The 18946-nt window shown below is 39.2% G+C and overlaps 3 protein-coding genes across 7 annotated transcripts in view; 1 reads left to right on the forward strand and 2 right to left on the reverse strand.

Annotated features, from left to right (window-relative positions):
* Positions 1–9831, forward strand: part of RAB3GAP2 (RAB3 GTPase activating non-catalytic protein subunit 2) — a 44050-nt gene extending 34219 nt beyond the window's left edge. For all 4 annotated transcript variants that reach the window (XM_017812816.1, XM_017812815.1, XM_017812818.1 and 1 more), the window contains 11 exons: positions 166–339; positions 465–571; positions 1515–1581; positions 2201–2271; positions 3863–3898; positions 4251–4325; positions 4564–4782; positions 6430–6519; positions 6604–6822; positions 7503–7661; positions 7936–9831. In XM_017812816.1, coding sequence (XP_017668305.1) covers positions 166–339; positions 465–571; positions 1515–1581; positions 2201–2271; positions 3863–3898; positions 4251–4325; positions 4564–4782; positions 6430–6519; positions 6604–6822; positions 7503–7661; positions 7936–8082 — 1364 coding nt within the window. In that variant the 3' untranslated portion in view covers positions 8083–9831. The remainder of the gene's footprint in view (positions 1–165; positions 340–464; positions 572–1514; positions 1582–2200; positions 2272–3862; positions 3899–4250; positions 4326–4563; positions 4783–6429; positions 6520–6603; positions 6823–7502; positions 7662–7935) is intronic.
* The window catches only part of LOC108496272 (acrosin-like), a 191869-nt gene that overhangs the window by 42541 nt on the left and 130382 nt on the right, over positions 1–18946 (reverse strand). The window lies entirely within an intron of this gene.
* IARS2 (isoleucyl-tRNA synthetase 2, mitochondrial) overlaps positions 10149–18946 on the reverse strand; it is a 28798-nt gene continuing 20000 nt past the window's right edge. For both annotated transcript variants that reach the window (XM_017812819.1, XM_017812820.1), the window contains 9 exons: positions 16455–16563; positions 15563–15665; positions 14344–14469; positions 13840–13971; positions 13100–13206; positions 12118–12263; positions 11769–11959; positions 10557–10701; positions 10149–10426 (listed from right to left, as the gene is read on the reverse strand). In XM_017812819.1, the coding sequence (XP_017668308.1) occupies positions 10275–10426; positions 10557–10701; positions 11769–11959; positions 12118–12263; positions 13100–13206; positions 13840–13971; positions 14344–14469; positions 15563–15665; positions 16455–16563 (1211 nt within the window). In that variant the 3' untranslated portion in view covers positions 10149–10274. The remainder of the gene's footprint in view (positions 10427–10556; positions 10702–11768; positions 11960–12117; positions 12264–13099; positions 13207–13839; positions 13972–14343; positions 14470–15562; positions 15666–16454; positions 16564–18946) is intronic.

Below are 18946 nucleotides of genomic sequence, written 5' to 3' on the forward strand. Positions count from 1 at the left end.
ATGTATGACTTTAAAGTTCTTAAAATGGTAGAGTTATCCTTATGTAATTAAAGGTAGTAGTTAAAATTCCTGTGTTTTTTCTTGTCCTTAGATTCTGAATCATAATCTGCAATACATTGGCTATACCTCATACTTTTTTTTTTTCTTCTTTTTTTAATATCTTAGGAGGTATTGCTGACACTGTAGCGAAGTGGGTTTTTAAGCAAGGCTTCAGTCCTCTTGTACTGAATTTGGCTCAATACAAAACCAATACAGATAGTACTGAAGAATCTGTAGAAATGCATAATAACCTTTTTCTTGAGGAACCAGAAGCAGATGCAGGCTTGGAAACAATCCTAGGTAAGAAAAATAGCATGAATTTTTCAAATTATAAATTTCTGCCAGAGGTGTTTTAGTTGCTGCTTTGTAGCAGAAATTACAGTGGAAAGAAGTCTCTCTTCTAACTTCAGATTTTCTTCTTCTAGAGCTGCTGCAAGTTGCATATCAGCAATTTCCATGTAGTCTTGAAGTGGATGTACTCCATGCACATTGCTCTTGGGAATATGTAGTGCAGTGGAATAAGGACCCAGAGGTAAGAGAAATTCATTTGCACGGAGTAATGAGTTCATAAAAACATGAATTGCATGAACTGACTTTGAAAGCAGTTACTAGTTATGATTTTTCTGTTGTAAGTGGTAAGCAGAAACTGAATTGAGAAGATGAATGTAGGTCCTGAGGCTGAATGGCACCTCACAATGCCAGGACTATCAGACTCTCAAAAGTGGAAGTGTGGAAACTGGGTAAAAAAAAGTAAGCAGCTTGAAAAAGGATTTTGACTGTATTTTGTGCAAGTGTGGAACAGTTTAGGTACTGTAAAATAGTGGTGAACTTTTTCTCCATTCTAGATATGCTGAAAGAGATCACAGAATACTGAATTTTTTAGACTAGAATCCATTCTATTTAAGGAGGAGAGGGATTTCTTGAATGTTCTTGGATTCTCTGGCCACTGCTGGGAATTGTCAGAAAAGATAAAAATTTTCTCCTTTTCTGCTGCTGTCCTATAGTTTCTCTAATGGAAAATGTTGTCCTAAGTTCAGATGATATTAAAACTGAAATCAACACTCTTTAGATCTGTGCAACATAACTTGCTGTAAAATAGAACTTACTCCATCATAACAAAATCGAGAAAATTTAATCTATCAAAAGGGAATTTTGTATTTGAAAAATGACTGTAGTCATTGGAGGTGCCTTTCAGCAAAGAGTGTTAGCAGTAGATACATTAAAAAAAAAACAAACAACCAAAAAAACCCCTAAAATTACAATACTGAAACAAACTTTGCCATGTGCCCATGGTGTTTGTCAGATACGGGTAGAGAAAGTTGCAATATCAGTAAAAGTTACAAGTTTTATAACTCTCAAAATAGTAGCTGTAGGATAATCTACCTGGACCCTTTAAGAATTAATAATTTACATTTCAAACAAGTTTTGAATAATGTAATGACTTGTTCTTTTACCTTTTTTTTTTTTTACATAAGGAAGCATGTTTTCTCACAAGGTCTATAGATCATCTAAGATGCATCATTAATGCTCACGTTCAGCATGGTAAGTACAAAATTATTATTAATAATTAATTAACCTTTGTTGAAATTGTAAAATGAAAGAATGGATGTTTGTTGACTGGAGAAAATGTATGCAGTACAATAAAAAAAAACAAAGCACCCCAAAACTTTCTGCTGGCATTCAAGCTTTTGTTTTTCACAATGAGTTTCCATCAGAACTGTGAAAATAAGTTGGTTAGATAAAGTCAATATGTTTAACTAAAAACATTTTAAAATAAAATTGCTTTGAAATGATTTTTTATTTGTATTTAAATAGTGAAACATGTCAATTGCAGTAATTATTTTTCATATTTTTTTATACCCTGTTTTAATGAATGTGATGACCATTTTCTTTTTTTGTAGACTATTTGTGTATGCAAATGAGGTGCACTCTTTCTGTGTACCTACAGTGTATAAGCCAGTCTGCATAATACAATATTTTTAACCAATGATTTGTTGCACTTGTGACTGTATTTCATCACCAAGGGAGCCTCCTCCTGAGAAATCTAACTTCTAAGTATAAAGCAGTGAGGATAACTCACAAATCCTTCTTGTTTCATTCACCATCTTGTAAGATCCCTTTTCTATTCATGTGGAGTTTAGGAAGTGTGTGATTGTTCCAGGTATCGCTCTGATGATGTGGAATACATTCATAGTAAAAAGGCTTTCTTCAGCTACATATCTCATGGACAAGGTGAGTGCAGTATTGGGACAGTGTTTTTGAGGCTGTGCTTTTGTTTTTAGATGAAAAGTGAGACTAGTATTTCTAAACAATTTTATAAACAATGTTTTGTTTTTTAAAAGTATTTGGAATATCATTCATTTAACCATGGAAACCCCCCCTGTTTATTTGCTTTATGTAGCTAACTCTTGAAATTGATGACGAATGCATGTTTTAAAATACCAAATCTGTTGAGTGATCAGCTGTAGGCAGCTGATCAACACTGGCTGATGTGTACTGAAACTTAAATGCACTGTTGGTTTGTAGTTACTAAATGAGAAGTATTTGTGAAACAGTTTTTATTTCTGTTAGAAAACAACAAACAGCTTGAAGTGTTTTCTCTGTGCCTATTTCCTGTTAAGTTACTACCACAGGCAGCAAATTTTCCTAATGTTGGTCCAAGGTTTGCACATATAAGCTCTAACTCTGCAAAACACAGAACACTTGGTGGATGCTGTTGAGCACTTTTAACTATTGCTACTATTCTAATTCAGCTTTTGTTCTAGTATGTAGCTTGTTTACTTTGAATTTTAGCAGTCTTTTGTCCCTCCTAAATTTCAGTTTTTTCATGCTAATAACTAGGCAGTGGATCTCTTTACTGGAAGACAGTTTAGGAAGAGTAGTGCTAGTAAGTGATAGATCTGTTTAAATTGTGTGGGGAGAATCTCCCTGTTGCTTTGCCAGTGCAGCAGCAGCTGAGTGTTTTTCAGCACAAAAGTCAAGATGCAAAGAGAAGTGTTGACAATGATTAATTCTCAAGGTTTATGTTATCAAAGCAGTAGCAGAGCTTCCAGAAAAATGGAGTTTCCGTATTTGTTGGCATTTAATCAGTCCCAAAATCGACAGCTGAAAGTTGTCTTGAATTCAGACTGTGAAACAGCATGATGGATCCCTTGAATTTGAGTTTAAATAGTCCCATAATTTGGGACCCTGGAATCTCACTTCAGCTGTTGTTCAGACTCTGCCATGATTTTGTAATCGTTAACTTTTATGCTGTGCTATGGAATAGAGAACTTCCACTTCCCTGTATGAGCTTCATCATGTGCAGCACTGTAGAAATTGGACCTCGTAGTAACATCCCTAAACAGAATATGATTGAGGTGTCACTTCTGAAGAGTTCAGATGGGAAAAGCATGGAAACCATGTAATAACTTGCTCGTTAGATCTTATCCATGTCAGTGAATATGGTGGAGTGTTCATTCTTCCTTTCCTTTTCCCTTATTCCCTAGTGTTTCTTTCTAATATCACACTTGGTGTTACAGCTTTAGTTCTGTATTCTAGAAATCACTGGGAATGTCTTAGCTGTCTTTAAGATTTGGATGAGGACCTTGGGGCCTTATTTCTAATCCTGGGGTTTAAGAAGGATGAACTAAATATGGCCATCAGTGATGTTAATTTCTGTACAATCTGCATCAAATCTTTGGTTGAAAGCAAGATATGCGACATGCTGTAGTGAACTATTTTCTCATTTTGTATTAGGAAAATAGTATTAAAAGGTTAAAATGTGGGTAACAGATATTACAATGAAAATTACTTAGTTATGATGAATTTTTTTTTTAAACAGGTTGGAAAAGCTCCAAAGGACAGATTATGCAGACGGGCAAGTAATACTACTTTTGCCTAAGTGGGAAGAAATAAATAGAAATCCCTAAATTTAATGCTGACAACTGATGTGATCAGGAAATAAAATTTACTAGATGAGATTACTTGATTCAGTCTTGGAAATACAGTACTGTAAATGGCTACATTTAACTTTATTCCAATTTTTCATGTTATTTCTAATTCTTTGTTGTACTTCAGTGAGTATTTGTTTATATTTATATATAACAGGTTAATAAACTGAGCCAAACTTTGTGTTTTATGTTAACAACTGTCTTCTCAAACATACAGAGCTAATAAAATCATGTTTCAATTCCAACTGAAACAATTTAGATCACACTGTTTGTTAACAGGACGTAGGTATGAGTGACACAGCGATGACAGCTTTCCTTGGCTGCTGTTCAGAACTTCTGCAAACTTTGCTGGAGGTAAGTTTTTATTTTTCCCATAGAAAGTCAGGAACTATTGGATTCACATTTGATTTTAAAGGCTATGGTTTTACCAACTTCAGTACCGTTCAGTTCAGACAAATATTAATGAACTTTTAGACGATAGGAAATTTTCATTTCAGTGCAGAGAACTTGTGGTTAAAGCTGTGTCCTTTGGGGAGAAGGCCAGTATAGATAACATTTTGTGCATGACTGCTTTTCTGTGTTGCTCTGGCAGGCAGATGTTACTAGTGATGAAATGCAGGCTCCTGTCTTGGACACTGAAGATGCCTGGGTGTCAGTAGAAGGACCAGTATCCATAGTAGAACTCGCCCTGGAGCAGAAACGCATTCACTACCCACTAGTGGAACACCAGTTTGTGTTGTGTACTGTCTTATACGCCATCATGAGGTTTTCCCTGAAGAGTGTGAAGCCTCTGACGCTGTTTGATAGCAAGGTATGACTTTTTAAAGAATATATTTTCATATTGCTATCCTTCTTCTTGGTCTCTATAATATATGCTAGCTTTCACTCTTTAAACAGTTCATAATTTTATGAAAGATGCTTAGTCCACTGTGGTGCATTAATGAAGTTGTCACCAGAATTCAGAATGAGACACAAACTTGGTGTGTTTCCTTATGAATAAAAGATTTGTAGTGACCTTAGATGCATGAAGATCAGCTCTTTAATAACTAGCTGGCCTGAAAATACTGCATGTCAAGAACACTGGATGGCAGGTTTTTCTAGTTGCTTTGAGAAGTGCCAGATCAGTGAAAACACAAATATTTAAAGGTCAGAAATGTTATGTTAGTGTCACTGTTGTATCCATTATTGCTCATGATTATTTCAGAATTCTGAGCATCTCAAAGTGAATAAACAACTTGTCATTTAACCCATATAAACCACTTACAAAAAGTCACTGCACTTAAAATGCAGTATATCTACAGTCAGAGCTTGACCCTGATACAAAGCAGGTACCAGAAATTGAGCTTTCCTCCTCCTCCTAGCTTTACCACACTAGAATTTTAAGAAAATCAAAACACAAAGTGCTTGTGTACACTGTCATTTAATTCCTGCTGGGGAGAAAATGATTTAATCCTGTAAGACAGCATGGATTTCTTAATGATTTCCTGAAATTTAATAAATGTAGAATATTGCTCTCCTTTTGCCATAGGTTCTTGTTTGTCTGTAAACTGATGAATATCTGAGTCTGGTTACCATTAGTCAAATTCCATTGGTTTTATACATTTTTCTTTTTGCTTATCTGTTAACAGAAGGCATTTTACTACTTTTTGTCATTTAAAAATGCAAAATTGGGTCCTGTTCCTGTCCTATCTTTCTTTTGCACAGCTGCTGCCTTTTTTCCTTCACTTACTCAAGATTTCCATTTGCTGTGTGAGCTTTCTGAGAGAATCTCTAACAGGTCTTTAGAAAATTTTGACTGATGGCTGAAACGGTGGTTAAAAGTTTCAAAGACTGTGTACTACCTAATTTGTGACAGGGCAAGTCACTAAGTAAACCTACACATTCATTACTGTCCTTTAACATAGCACTGGTACCAGTTTCCCTTCTGCCTGCAGTGGTGCAGAGCAGGACTTCCAGAGATATTTGGCATTGAGCATGTCACTGCTGGAGCATGGTGGGCTGGGACAAGGGCTACCGTGTTCCATCATTCAGGACTTTACCTGAAATTTGATTGACCTGTAGTTCAAATGACCTTACAATTAAGCAGTGTCAACTATACCAATAGGTAATACATAAAGTGTATATTCCTATCAGCTATTTTGCATTTCTTCCTACTTGACATGTTGGTGTAAAGTCAGGGACCAGGAAATATATCCAAATTTCAACTCCAGCTGGTGTCAGCTACCTAATTTAGTAGGCAGGTGGTTTTAAGTTTGAAAGGAAATCCTCGACATGTTACGATTGCATGAACAGAAGTTTGGATTTTTCTGTGGCTTTAACTTACAGTACTAATTTTTGTCCTCAAAGCAAAACAGAAGATGCAGTGCAAATTAGTAAGTGGGCTGCTTAGTATTAGATCAAAATGGATTGTTTGTATTCCCCTGTATCCCTGAAGCCTGTTTCTGGTTCTCAATTTTAGGGCAAAAATGCATTTTTTAAAGACCTCACATCAATTCAGCTGCTACCTAGTGGGGATATGGATCCAAATGTGTTATCCATACGACAACAGGTAGGTGTAAGTTTTGCACTCTAAATTCTTAAACTTATAAAATTTCAAATAATACTGAAGTAACCTGCAATTTTTGCTTCCCAGTTCTTGCTCAAAGTTGTGAGTGCAGCGGTTCAAACACTGTGTTCATCACAAAAGGACAAAGAAGTCTCAGAAGAGGAATTGTTTCCTTTTGAAAAGGGGAAGAATTGGCCAACTTTGGCTGCAGACCTGGCTCAGTATCTTCAGATCTCTGAGGATCTGGTCAAAAGGCATTATGTCTGTGAACTGTATAGTTATGGGATGGATCATCTCGGTGAAGAGGTAATAGCAGCTTTTAGAGTTTTTAAATTAGTACAACATTATGTCATATATTCTGCTAAAGTTACTTTTTCACTTAAGATGCCTGGAAGGGTTAGGCAGGATTTATCAAGCTCGACAAATCCCCAGGCTGAAAAGTTAGAGACTGTAAAAGTATTTTTTTAAGACCAATAATTACCCAAATTTTTCCTTTTCCCCCAGTGAGAATCTGTGTATACATGGAAACATGACAGGGAGTTATATGGCTGGTCTAAACCAGCATGGCCTTTTTTATTTTATTATATTTGATAGTTTCAAGAATTTGCTTTTTTTTTGCCTGTAATCTCTTTTAGAAAAGAAAAAAAAAAACTTAATACAAAAAAACCCTCCCCTTCCTTGAGGGTAAAACCAAACAAGAGATTATATGGAAGTTAGGAATATGTTGCTGAACTGTAAAACAGATCTTGTGCTCATGCTAATCACTGTGTAAAGTACAGAGCAATTCTCTGCCTTTGTTTTACCCTTCTGCTGCTCTGAGGCTCTGAATGTGTTTCATTACAGTAACACAGCACAAGAAACAGTATCAAAAACTATTTGTCCTTTTAGTATTGAGCACCTCATTTTGATACCATTTTTCAGGCCTCCAGATGCGTGAGCTGTGTCATGCTGAAATGGTTTCTAGTGCCTTACATTTCTGTTTCCAGGCCTTTCTTCAGGTGGCTGACAAAGAAGTGCTTGCATCACAGCTGCTCATCCTGGCTGGGCAGAGGTTGGCCTTCGTTTTACTCCATGGGCAGACAAAGGAGGGCATGGAGCTCCTCACTAGGCTTCCTCCAACACTCTGCACGTGGCTCAAAGCCATGGTAAGTTAAGCTCAATTTTGGAAAACAGGTTGATTTTTCAGAAGCTTCTGTTCATCAAGACAGAGATTACATCTCAATGGCTGTTTCTTAATCATAGAAACAAGGATTTGTTCCCGATTTTCCTCATGCAAGCTCTGTTTCAGGGAGGGTAAAGCAGTTTCGTGGGTCAAAGCATCAGCTTAATTGTTTATAAACCTAAGCAATCCGTTTTATGCAAGTCCTGGAAGGCCAATCTGCAAAATTACTCCAACGCTGTGTTTACTCTGTTATACAGGACCCCAAGGAACTTCAAAATGTAGACGTGCCAATTGCAACAACAGCGAAGCTGGTTAACAAGGTCATCGAGCACCTGCCGGAGAACCACGGGCAGTACAGCCTGGCCCTGAACCTCATCGAGGCTGTGGAGGCCATCCCGTCGTGATCTGCTGCACAGGGACAGTGCATGGTTTTACACAAAGAGGCTGAACCTTACAGGGGAAACTTCCATGTAGCTCTTGTTAAGCAGTGAAAAGAACAAATGCTCCCCACCCCAGAATTTCGGAAGGTAATTTTAAATTGGAGTATATTTTAAATTCTGCACTAGTACGAATATGTTTAGTTCCTAGTACACTTGTCAGTATCTGAACTGCTTTGTTATTTATTTCTGACTTGAGTGCTTTATGCGGTTGTTTGAATTGGGTATATTTGACAGCAGTTTTAGTCTCTTAACAAAAGCACATCTCGTGAAATTCTGTATTTCATGCTGGCAGTAACTGCTGCAGTTTCAATGTTCCATGTATGATTTGTTTCTCAAAAGAAGCTTTAGAATTAGACCCAAGAAGAACTTCAGTCTCTGAAGTTACCATGTAAAGCCAATACTGCTTTTTCTGAAGCTAGAGCTGGTGTTGGGCTCATGCCTTGTAACTGCATTACATGTGAGAATGACAACTGCACTAGACATAGGATCAAATGTGCTGGGGCCTCATACAAAGGGAGAACAGCCTGGGAAGGAGAATCCAATTCTCCAGACATGAATATGGACTCATCTTTTAGTCTGGATCTCCCAGTATTGTCTCTAGGCTGCTGGGCTTCAGCGAAAACTGGATTTACATCCCTCTCCATTATTATTAAGCTCTGCTGAGTTTAAGTAGGTCAAGGAATGTCTTACTGTAAGATTGTTCCTCCATCCTATCACTGTAGAAGATGTAGTATTGCTATCAATCTCTGCACATGTTAACTTGTAGTCAAAAATGCTTGAAAAGTTGATCCAACTTCTCTGAAGATCTGTAGTACTGAGTACTTTAGCCTTAAATAAACACTTTTATTGACGGTACCTACAGGGAACCACATAGTGAGCATCTTCACTATTGGAGTAGAATTGAACATGATTATTTTGCATCAGTTACTGTTCACTGCCTGAAGGAAGCCAGGAGAGAAAAATTAAATTGGTGTAAACTGTTTTTGTCTTGAAGTCGGCTGAAATTAACAGCTCTGTCTTGTAACCTGCTCCTCTTGCATTATGTGTAAGAAACATTCATAATATTCTGCCTTGCTGGAGACAGAATTTAGAATTTGGTCTTTTTCCTTCTGAAGTATGTGCTGCTGTCATCTAAGGATTAGACTTCCCCCCACAAAAAAGGTTATGCAGGTGGCTTATTCCATACAGCCTCCTTCATCTGTTCCACATCCCCACTTCCTATCCTTGCACTCCTGATGGCAGCTTCTTGATTTAATACCAAATGTTTGACTTCCTGCAGATGGAGCAAAGAATAGCAGGAATTCCAGTAAAAGTAAGTGCCAGCCCTGGTCTATGTTCTGTGTACTTCTCTACTGACTTCCGTAACTGAGGGTAAAACAGCTGTAAGGGAGAAATGGGAGATGGCAATATTGTACAGGTGACTTGACCACCTTGCCTGGCAGCACTTCATACTTAGGCAGAAAGGAGGAGGCTTGAGATTTGGTCATCGTGGAACCCGAGGAGAACCAGAAGTGCTTCTTAGCTGCATTACATTCCTTGATCCTGGTACAGCTGTGTAAAGGATTTTACTGTAACTGAGTATCACATCAGAGCCGACACACTACGCCAGTCAAATCTGTAATGTATTGTAAGTAATACTCTGTATATAGTGCTATTTTGTGTCTAATTTGCTGTGGATTTGTGTAAATTGATTAAATAAAATTTGAGGTTTCATTGTGGTTTTTTCCTTCTTTTTTGGGAATGGTGGTCATCACCTTTTCTTCTGTTTTTACAAGAGTACACACTCCAGTGTAGCGGGGTTCTCTGGGGTTCTGCAGAACTACCAGCTGACAGTATAAAAGTTATACAAGAGCTGGTTTATGGGGGAGTTTCACTTAAATGGAAGTGCTAAGAACAAGTAAATCAGTCAGTTATTTTTAACCACCCTTTTTATTAAGCTGGAAAGTGATATACACAAGTAGGTGTGTGTATATATATATATATACATATATATATATACACATAAGGTTCCCCAAAATACATGATACTTCTGCTCAGGCTGGGGCTCAAGCATCTGGTTCTACAGGTTTCAGTATGCAGACCTGCTGGTTAGCCATTGCTATGTTAGACTTCCATACTCAGGACTTGGGAGCAGCTTGAGCACAGACATTTTGCCTTCATGTGCTCCCTTTTCCAGCAAGGACGTTCAGGCACCGTGGGCAGGGAGTGCTTGAGGAGTCGGAAGTGTATTTCCTGCAGCGAGGACATTTGGCTTTGGCAATTGGTCGGGCTATAACTTTATAGGAAGATTGTTCACAGATGTCACCACCTGTTAAAGGAAGTGTTATTGCTGAGAGAGAGGCTGTAGCTGTAGGTAAAACTCAGCTGTGCCTATAATGTGAACACCAAGTATGTTGTAGTGCAGGAAAGAACGAGCCTGTCTGGAATAGTTCTCTTACCTTCCAAGTTAATCAGAAAGGTCCCTTTGGTGATGTTTGCATCTGCAGGTGTTTCTTTGGGTAGCTCGCTCAGCAGGGTTGTCTGGGAAGCCATCATTATCTCATTCAGCTGTGAATCAGTAGAAGTTTCTTCAGCCTGCAGTGCCTAGGGGAGAGAGGGAACGTTCAGACTTGCAACCTGTTTTTGTTCCTTCTGCTAGAAGATGTTAAAGCAAAAATAAATTGCTATGTATGTGATTGTCAGGGAGACAGCACAAGTTTGTTTACACACGTGTCTAAATATGTGTATATCTATAGTTCTGTAAAGTCCAGCACCCAAACTGGCATCTACCCCTGCAAACTCTAAGATGCTCCATTCTATAAAACAAATGCAAAACCATGGTTCCTACTCAGAGTGGATGATTTGAACCAAGAGTCTAATTTCTTTACTCCTGCCAGGAGCAGGAGTACAGACTTGAACTGCAGTGTAAAGGTTCTCTCTGTAGTTTACTTTGACCCTCACATCAAGAAAGCAGATAACTTTGGAAGAACACTGGCACTAGCACAGGTGCTTTAAGGAGGCCAGTCACTAGTGGTGTAGCCCAGGGGTCAATATGGGGTGCAGTACTTTCTAATCTATTCACTAATAAGCTCGGTGCTGGGGCAGAGCACACCCTCAGCAAGTCTGCTGCTGACAGTGCTTCAAGTAGGGGCTGACACACCAGCTGGCTGTGCTGTCAATCAGAGGAACTTCAGTGGGATGGAGAAACTGGCTGGCAATCTCATCGAGCTCTGCCCCAGCTGGCTGGAAAGCTGGTGGCCAAACAGCTGACCATGAGCCAGCATTCTGCTCTCCCAAGGGGGAAGGCCAGCAGCATTCCGCAGTAGGATGCTGCGTTAGAAAGAGCACTGCCAGCAGGTTGAAGATGATCCTTCTCCAAGAAAACACAAACCCACTTTTTACTGTGTGGGTGGTCAAACACTGGCACAGGTAGCCCGGAGCAGTAGTGGGGTCTCCATCCTCAGAAGTATTCAAAACCCAACTGGACACAGTCCTGGGCAACTTGTTCTAACTAAGCCTGCCTGAGCAAGGGGCTCGGGCTCTACAGGCTTCCAGCAGTCCCTTCCAACCTCAACTCTTCTGTGGATTTCTGGCAAGTAAAAAGCAGAAGAAAGTTTACAGAAATTAGTATTTTTCACACAGACAACACTGTTCTTAGTTGCGTTTTTTACCTCCATTAATTCAAACAGCAATCCAGGCTCAATTACAATGATGACTTCATATTCCAAAGCATTCTTGCCAGAGATGGACCCAAGGAAAGAGTCTCTCATTGCACAAGCACCTTCTATTGCTTCCTCAATGCCAGGCTTCTTCCATGCTGAGCTTGCATTAATCCAGCCAGTACGAAACACACCCTCTGAGTCTTGAAAGCAAAATAAAGGAATTCTTAGTTTATTCTTTCTATTCGAGTGTCTATTAAATGAATAAAAAATAATGGCACATCTCTGTATTTGCATTTCTTTTAACTGTGCAATTAAACAGTGCACTAAAAGAACTCTTTAGATACTGTATGTGCTTTACCTTTCTTATAAGGGATGTGCTGGAAAACCTCCTCTGCCAAGTGAGGAAGGATTGGTGCAAAGGACCGGACCACTACATCTAAAGCCTCCGCTAGCACGGTTTGACACGAGCGACGCTTAGGATCTTTTGCTTCTTCACAATAGAGCCTGCAAGACAGCCATGAAACTGGGAAAGTATTCCTGTGTTCATGTCACTGTTCCTGCTCAAGAGCCACATTTCCAGGACAGCCATGAGAGTACAGAAGTCTGACCCTAAGAAAAGCTTCTCTTAAGAGCCCTTCCTAGGCAAGCGCAGTGGGCTACAGACAGGACCATCTGCATATACAGCCACATTTGTCACAGGAAAGACCATTTTGTACCTGTTAATTTGTACAGAGAGAATCTGTCATCAGGGAGTTGAGCCTGCAGCTGTCAGCCCTTTGTTCTGGTTCAACTGTAAAACTTGGCATTAGGGATTTTTTTTATCTCCCCCCTCTACCACCCTTTACTGACATTCTGGCAACTAAAGACCAGTATAACCCCCCATCTCCTACCAACATGAAACAGCCCTTTCAAATTTACAAAGGTATCTGTCACACCCTTGGGATTTTTTACTGATTGAAAAAAAACAGATAAATGCATTCAGTTGTCCAGGTAAATGCTAAAAGCCCTTCCCCCTACCTTCCCAAGTTCAGATGTACACCCTTCTGTGGAGAAATACAGATCCAATATTATCTTCAAATATTTATTTGGTTTTAAATGTGTATGTTTGATTACCTTTTAAAGCCATCAGTACCCCCAGTGGACAGAACACTGAAGCACAACGATGACAAACAGCTGAGAGCAGCTGAGCTTTCACAGGGAGCTGGAGTGCACTAGGGCACAATCTCAGAGGTTCTCTGAGATACCTGTAGTCACTCAGCATTCACCTGCAATGTTACTACCTCCATCTCAAACCCATTAACGTGTTTTCTCCCTTTTGAAGGCAGCAGGAAGGAACTTACCTGTCTTTGATTACGCTGAAATAGAAGTTAGACAAGTTTCTGGAACAGAATGCTTGCAGTAATCGGACAACTTTGCTAAACTCATATTCTTTGTATGCGTCTGTAACCTGGGAGAGGGAGCAGAGGCCAGTAAAAAAAGCATATTGGTTTCCATCACATGGCACATAATGACAGCCCCTGATAAACCCAAACTTAGAGAAACTGTAATCAGTGACACAAAGTCTGGGAGAATCTTCTTTAAAAGGTTGTTGGAGAGGAAAAGCAATATTAATTCAGTTAATGATTAGGCCAAAGAAATAATTTCAATTTGAATTTGAGGGGAGCGAACCAGGGGAACCCGAGGAATTATGCCCATAGTTACAGCAGAATGGTTCTGAGTGACAGAAGTGACAAATTTCTGGACTATAGCAGATTTCCAAAGCTCTAGAATTCTTTGGATTTGGCTTTTTATATCCTTTTTTAGCTATTTCTAGAGACTTCTAATTTGACACCTTGGGCAGGGGTGGGGAGTGGAAAAAAACAGTTGATGTCAAAACCAAGTTAAGAATGTTAAAACAAAGCCTTCCTCAAAAGCTGAAATGGGCTTGAAGAGAGCACACACTGCATCTAAGAATCCTCTGCGGTTGTAATCTGCCTACTTGACACATAATCTACTTACAGACTTAAAAGAGTTTTCCCTAGAGGTTCTAACCAGTGAAAAACAGTACACACACATTTATCTAAACACAATTTACCCCTACCTTGTTGCCGTACTCATGCAATAAATGCAGCATGTACTGATCTACTATGTACATCTCTGAAGGGGGGATGGAATCGGTCTCTGGATTGAAGCCTTCCAGGTTTCCCAGCATGAAGCGCAGTGTATTCCGGAGCTAGGAACAACCCAGAAAAATTAAACACTATTGGTCTGCACTTCAGATGAAAAGCAAAATGCTCATATTCTATGAAGAATTAACTATAATTGGCTACTTTTCAAAATGACTGTTTGAATAGTTACAAAAGCATGATGGAGAACATATGCCAAAAGGACCTACAGAAGAATAAAGACTGGCTGTTACCAAAACGTGCTGCAAAAATCAGTCCTTTTCTTAGTACACTCTTTGATCCACAGATTTGAGAAGCAGTAGTACCTCCCTAAATGAGTTTGGAAACGTTTCCTTCAGTCTAAAGCCTGAAAAGCTTTGCAGCCACTATAAGGAGGGCCTGTCATTAGAGTGATCAGCATTAGCATAGGTGGCTCTTACCTTGTTGATGTCATCTCTGGCAGCATTAAGTACCACGGGCCCAATCAGCACCTCCGTAAAAACATTGGATTCTGCCACCCACCAGCGGAGAACATCGGCACCATAGGGAGGATCCTTGGTGTGATCCTAAGGATGGATAGAAAGGCACACAACTGCTGGGGGTCCTGCAGCCTGGTGAGCAGTGCTGTGAGCTGCAGAGCCATGGAGTATCTCCAGCTGTAAGGGAACCAGAGGGATCACCAAGTCCAACTCCCTGCTCCTCGCAGGGCTACCTGAAACTGTGTACGTGTGCCCAGAAGGCCACTGTGTTTGGAGGCCTTCACCCTCTTTTTGCAGGATTTACTGTTCAGCAGGACTACAATAGATACTTGCAGCAGTCTGTGTTCAGGCAATTCTGGAACCCGGGTGAGTTGAGATAAGCTTTTGTGGAGTTCTGGGTTGTTGATGTGTTTATCATTAAAATAGCAACATTAATATCTAACACTATATACTTTTTTCTTCCCCTTCAGACTGTTTTCAACACTGAAAATGGATTCTGCCCTTTTCAAAAGAATAGGAGCAATTGTGTGTTTTAATGAATCAGATAAGTCTTTGCAAGGATAGATTCTTTTGTCAAGAGAGTTGCAAAATCTGCTTTGCAGCCTCAGAAAGAGCAGCAGCAGGACTGGAGGGGGTGAGGGGGAATCGGAGCATCACCTTCAATGCAACATTCCTGACCATGGAATGAAGTTTCCAGAGTCAGTAACAGTCTAGGCTGAGAGCAGACAGATTGCTGGGGTGCAACTGCTACATCTGACAGCTCTACTGCCAGGACCATCTTGTAGGTTTCAGTTTGAAAGCAAAGGTCAATTGTTTAAATTTTTTTTTAAATGTCCTCCCCCCCATTACTCCATCAACAGCATTGCCAGGTGTATTGGGTTTCTGTGGCCATGTAAAAAGGAACCACTCTACACCCTCTGCATAATTTTCTTTTCTTTTAGCATTTTCTCTCAGCAGAGAACAAAGATGTGGGGGTTTTGGCACTTCAGCTGAAGCAAAACAACTCAAGGTTTTCACTCCAGCCAAACAAACTGCAGTGTAGCCAAAGCCTTTAGAAGATCCTTACAGAGTTCTGCTACGAGACACCTGTTTAGAGACAACCACGCCACAGGACAGCTGCAGAATCTGGTTGTGAAAAACTGTAACTAGTGATTCTAAGAACTCAAAGAGTTTCACTTACTTCGCCTCCATTGATAACGACATCAGGGTCAACCACATTGCCAACAGATTTAGACATCTTCTCCCCTTTCTCACCAAGAGTAAATCCATGAACTACCAGAGTCCTGAAGAAAAGATTTTAGTGAAAACCAAATCCCAGTGAAATTCTGTGTTCAGAACAGATTTCTAATGAGGATATTCCTAAGTCGGAACACACAGAAACCCTCTATTTCAGTAAGCCTGAGGCTCCATCCGTTGAGTTCAACCAACCATGAATACACTGTACTACCTTCCAGGTACTGCAAACAACTTTATTTTCCTCATTTAATATTGCCGTGCAAGCAAGGGATTGTTTAGCTATCCAGGACACATGGATTTCAGATTTATTAAAGACTAAAGTATTATTTACTTGGTAAGCCAACACTTTTCCCAGAATTGTGCAGCCTTCTTGCCACTGATCCGCATTACCCTTCCCTATGCTCTTCATCTTCCAGGGGACAAAGAGTATTCCACAGCTCCAGCAGGAGATTAACACACAGTCATTCCAAATTCCCTACAGCCTAACATTCAATTCACAAGTCAGTGATTTTAGGAGCCTTTCACACTGCACTTCCCGCAAGAATCCCTTTGATTACGGGACTGGGAGAGATGGCAAAAAGCCAGACTTGTATTTGATAATGTAATACCTAAAGGACTGAGAAATAAAATATCTATTAAAATTATGATGGAAAAAAACTTAAACAGTGAATTCCTTCCAATCTAATCTGAAAAAACTTTATACTGAAAATAAAAGAACATAAATCAGATGCTAAGTAATGGTTTGATGTCTCTTGTTTATATACTGCTGTGCACCCTACCAAAAGCCTGATACTCAATGAAAGGAGTAACAACGTGTTTGCAATCCACACACTTACTTGTATGGTGCCTTTTTCCTTACTGCCACACTAGTTAATAGAGAGGATTGAAACCAGCCTCCCAGTTGGTCTTTTCCTTCAAGGTAGGTATCTGCTCTTTGCTCTGCACCTTCAAACCCAGAAAATTTTGTTTGAAATATTAGCCTGTATCTTCAAACAATTAATACACAAAATGTGATTAGTATAATTTATTCTGCTGTTTAAACTCAGTGGATAAGTCACTTTCATAAATGGTGTGTGGTTACTGAATCATGATACAAGGGATTAATTAATGTCACATTTTTAAAACAAAAAAACAAGACCCACCTCTCCCCCAAACCAAAATAATAAAGTACAAAAACAAGCTATCACGCTCAGAGTGCTTCATAAGGAGTTCAAAAAATACTTTCCAAGTACTCCTAAATGAAGTGAAGGACCCAAGAAAAGATCACATACTTTGGAATTAATAAAAATCTATGCCACAATCCAAAACTTCACAGTTTGGAATTACTCAGGACACAAACCACAGAGGTAAAGTGCTTGACCAGCCTGTGTAAGGCACAGCTATTTAGAGGAGACCAGAGAGCTTTGGCAGTGACTGCAGCTCACCCCTATTTCTGGTCACTGGTGTTCCAGGAAAATTAAAAGTTTCAGGAAAGGGTTGGGACAACATGGGAAACAAGAAAGCCTGTTGGGAGACAGAGGCATCTGGAGGAGCCTGGCTTGTTTAGCTTATCCGGGTGAAGGCTGAGTGGAAATATTATTCACTATAAATACACACACATAAAAAATAGGAATGCTAGGGAAGAATATCTGGATCTAATGAGTACTGTTGGCATCAGAGAAAAAGGGGCTACGAGGCACACAGGCTGGGTATTAGCTGACTCCACACTAAAACCAGAAGAACAAACCCAGCTATCATCCCCCAGGGTTGAGAGAGGACAGCAAAGTCTAAATGGCTTTACTGGTGGAATTGAGTCACTGTACAAAAAGGTACAAGACTTGTTGACTCAAGAAGTCTCTCCTTGTCCTAAGAAATCCCAGACAGGTCACCAGAGTGAGAACAGAATAACTTAAAACACAGCAGAACATGCAAGTCAAAGCCTACAAATGTGCAAAACCATACACATATTTGTCAGGAATTTAGTTTTGATTCCAAGTATTCAACCAAAAGTCTCTCTACTCAGTTTTTATCTACTAGCTCCTTTTATCCTCTTCCTAGGACCCCTGAGACAACTCTTCTTTCTGCTGCTGACACACTTAATTTATTTGTTTAACTTAATGGAAGTTTCGATATTTAGATCCATCCTGCAATAAAAGGAAGTTCAACATTACAAAGGTCAAGGCCATACAGAGCCAGTTAGCACAGGAAAAATGTGTGGGTGGATGTTATGGTTTTTAGCACATTTGCTTATTCATTCAACAAAATCTGCAAAGAGTTTGGGTTTTAAAAGTAGAATAAGTAAGGATTGGCCTTTATATTAAAAGACAGCAAAAATACTTGTGAGGACAAGATAAAAGAGAATGTTTGTGGTAAGGAAAACAGTAACATTGGAAAAATCTGTAAAAATGTGTTCATTATTTACATCTAGTTTGCTAGCCACTGGTTTTAGAGAGGAGAACTTTTCACGGAAATGCCAGTAGTTACAACTTAAGAGAAGAGTTTAAACAAACTGATTACAAACAACAACCTGTATTGGTCTTTTCTGACAGGAACCTGTACATCTGACAAGCTGGCTACTGTAGCTTGCAAAGTTAATGGAGGCCTGAACATTTTATCTCTGTAACACACAAACATGGGGTTTGCATATACAAAGCCTGCTTTTTAAATAGCTCCCCCACCTCAGTTTCATTAAAGTTGAGATTTTATATATAAATTAATTCACTGCCTTTTTTTTTTTTTGTAAATGGAAGAGTATGTCTAACAATCCTGAAGAGACTTTTCAGTTGTTTATTTTACACTGAGGTGTAGTACATAGGTCATTAAAGGGAATTAGAATTTATGATCCTTCTGGTTTGGATTTCAAGATTCCATATCTTTGATCTTACAGACTTTGACTTTTAGATTAAATGTATTTTATTTTAATGCCAGGAGTGAACCAGCTAAGATAAATTCAATGCTCTCAGTCAGCACAAAAGTTTAAACACTTAGATAGGCAAGCTGTAAAATAATCACATTCATTCAGTTAAATATTAGCCAATAAGATAGGGAAAAAAAGTTATGATGTTGAAAACTACATAACTGTGATATAAAACTATGGGTAAGAAGCTGTGTGACTTTTACCAATGGCAAATCAGATCACAATGGAGTCCAGTGTGCATTTTATATGAAATATTTTAAAAAATAATCATCTCAGGGTTGTAGTGCAGATGGCACTCTGTCCATGAGGAAAACGTCAAGACCCGTAAGGGAATTTTAAGACAGAAAAGAGTTCTCTAACATGGATGCTCTAAAAACAGCCACTGAAATAAGCACTATCAAAAGGCTGAACTTCAAAGCAAAAGAGCAACAA

This window comes from Lepidothrix coronata, unplaced genomic scaffold (genome assembly GCF_001604755.1).
Source record: "Lepidothrix coronata isolate B3197 unplaced genomic scaffold, Lepidothrix_coronata-1.0 Scaffold38, whole genome shotgun sequence".
Lineage (NCBI taxonomy): Eukaryota > Metazoa > Chordata > Aves > Passeriformes > Pipridae > Lepidothrix > Lepidothrix coronata.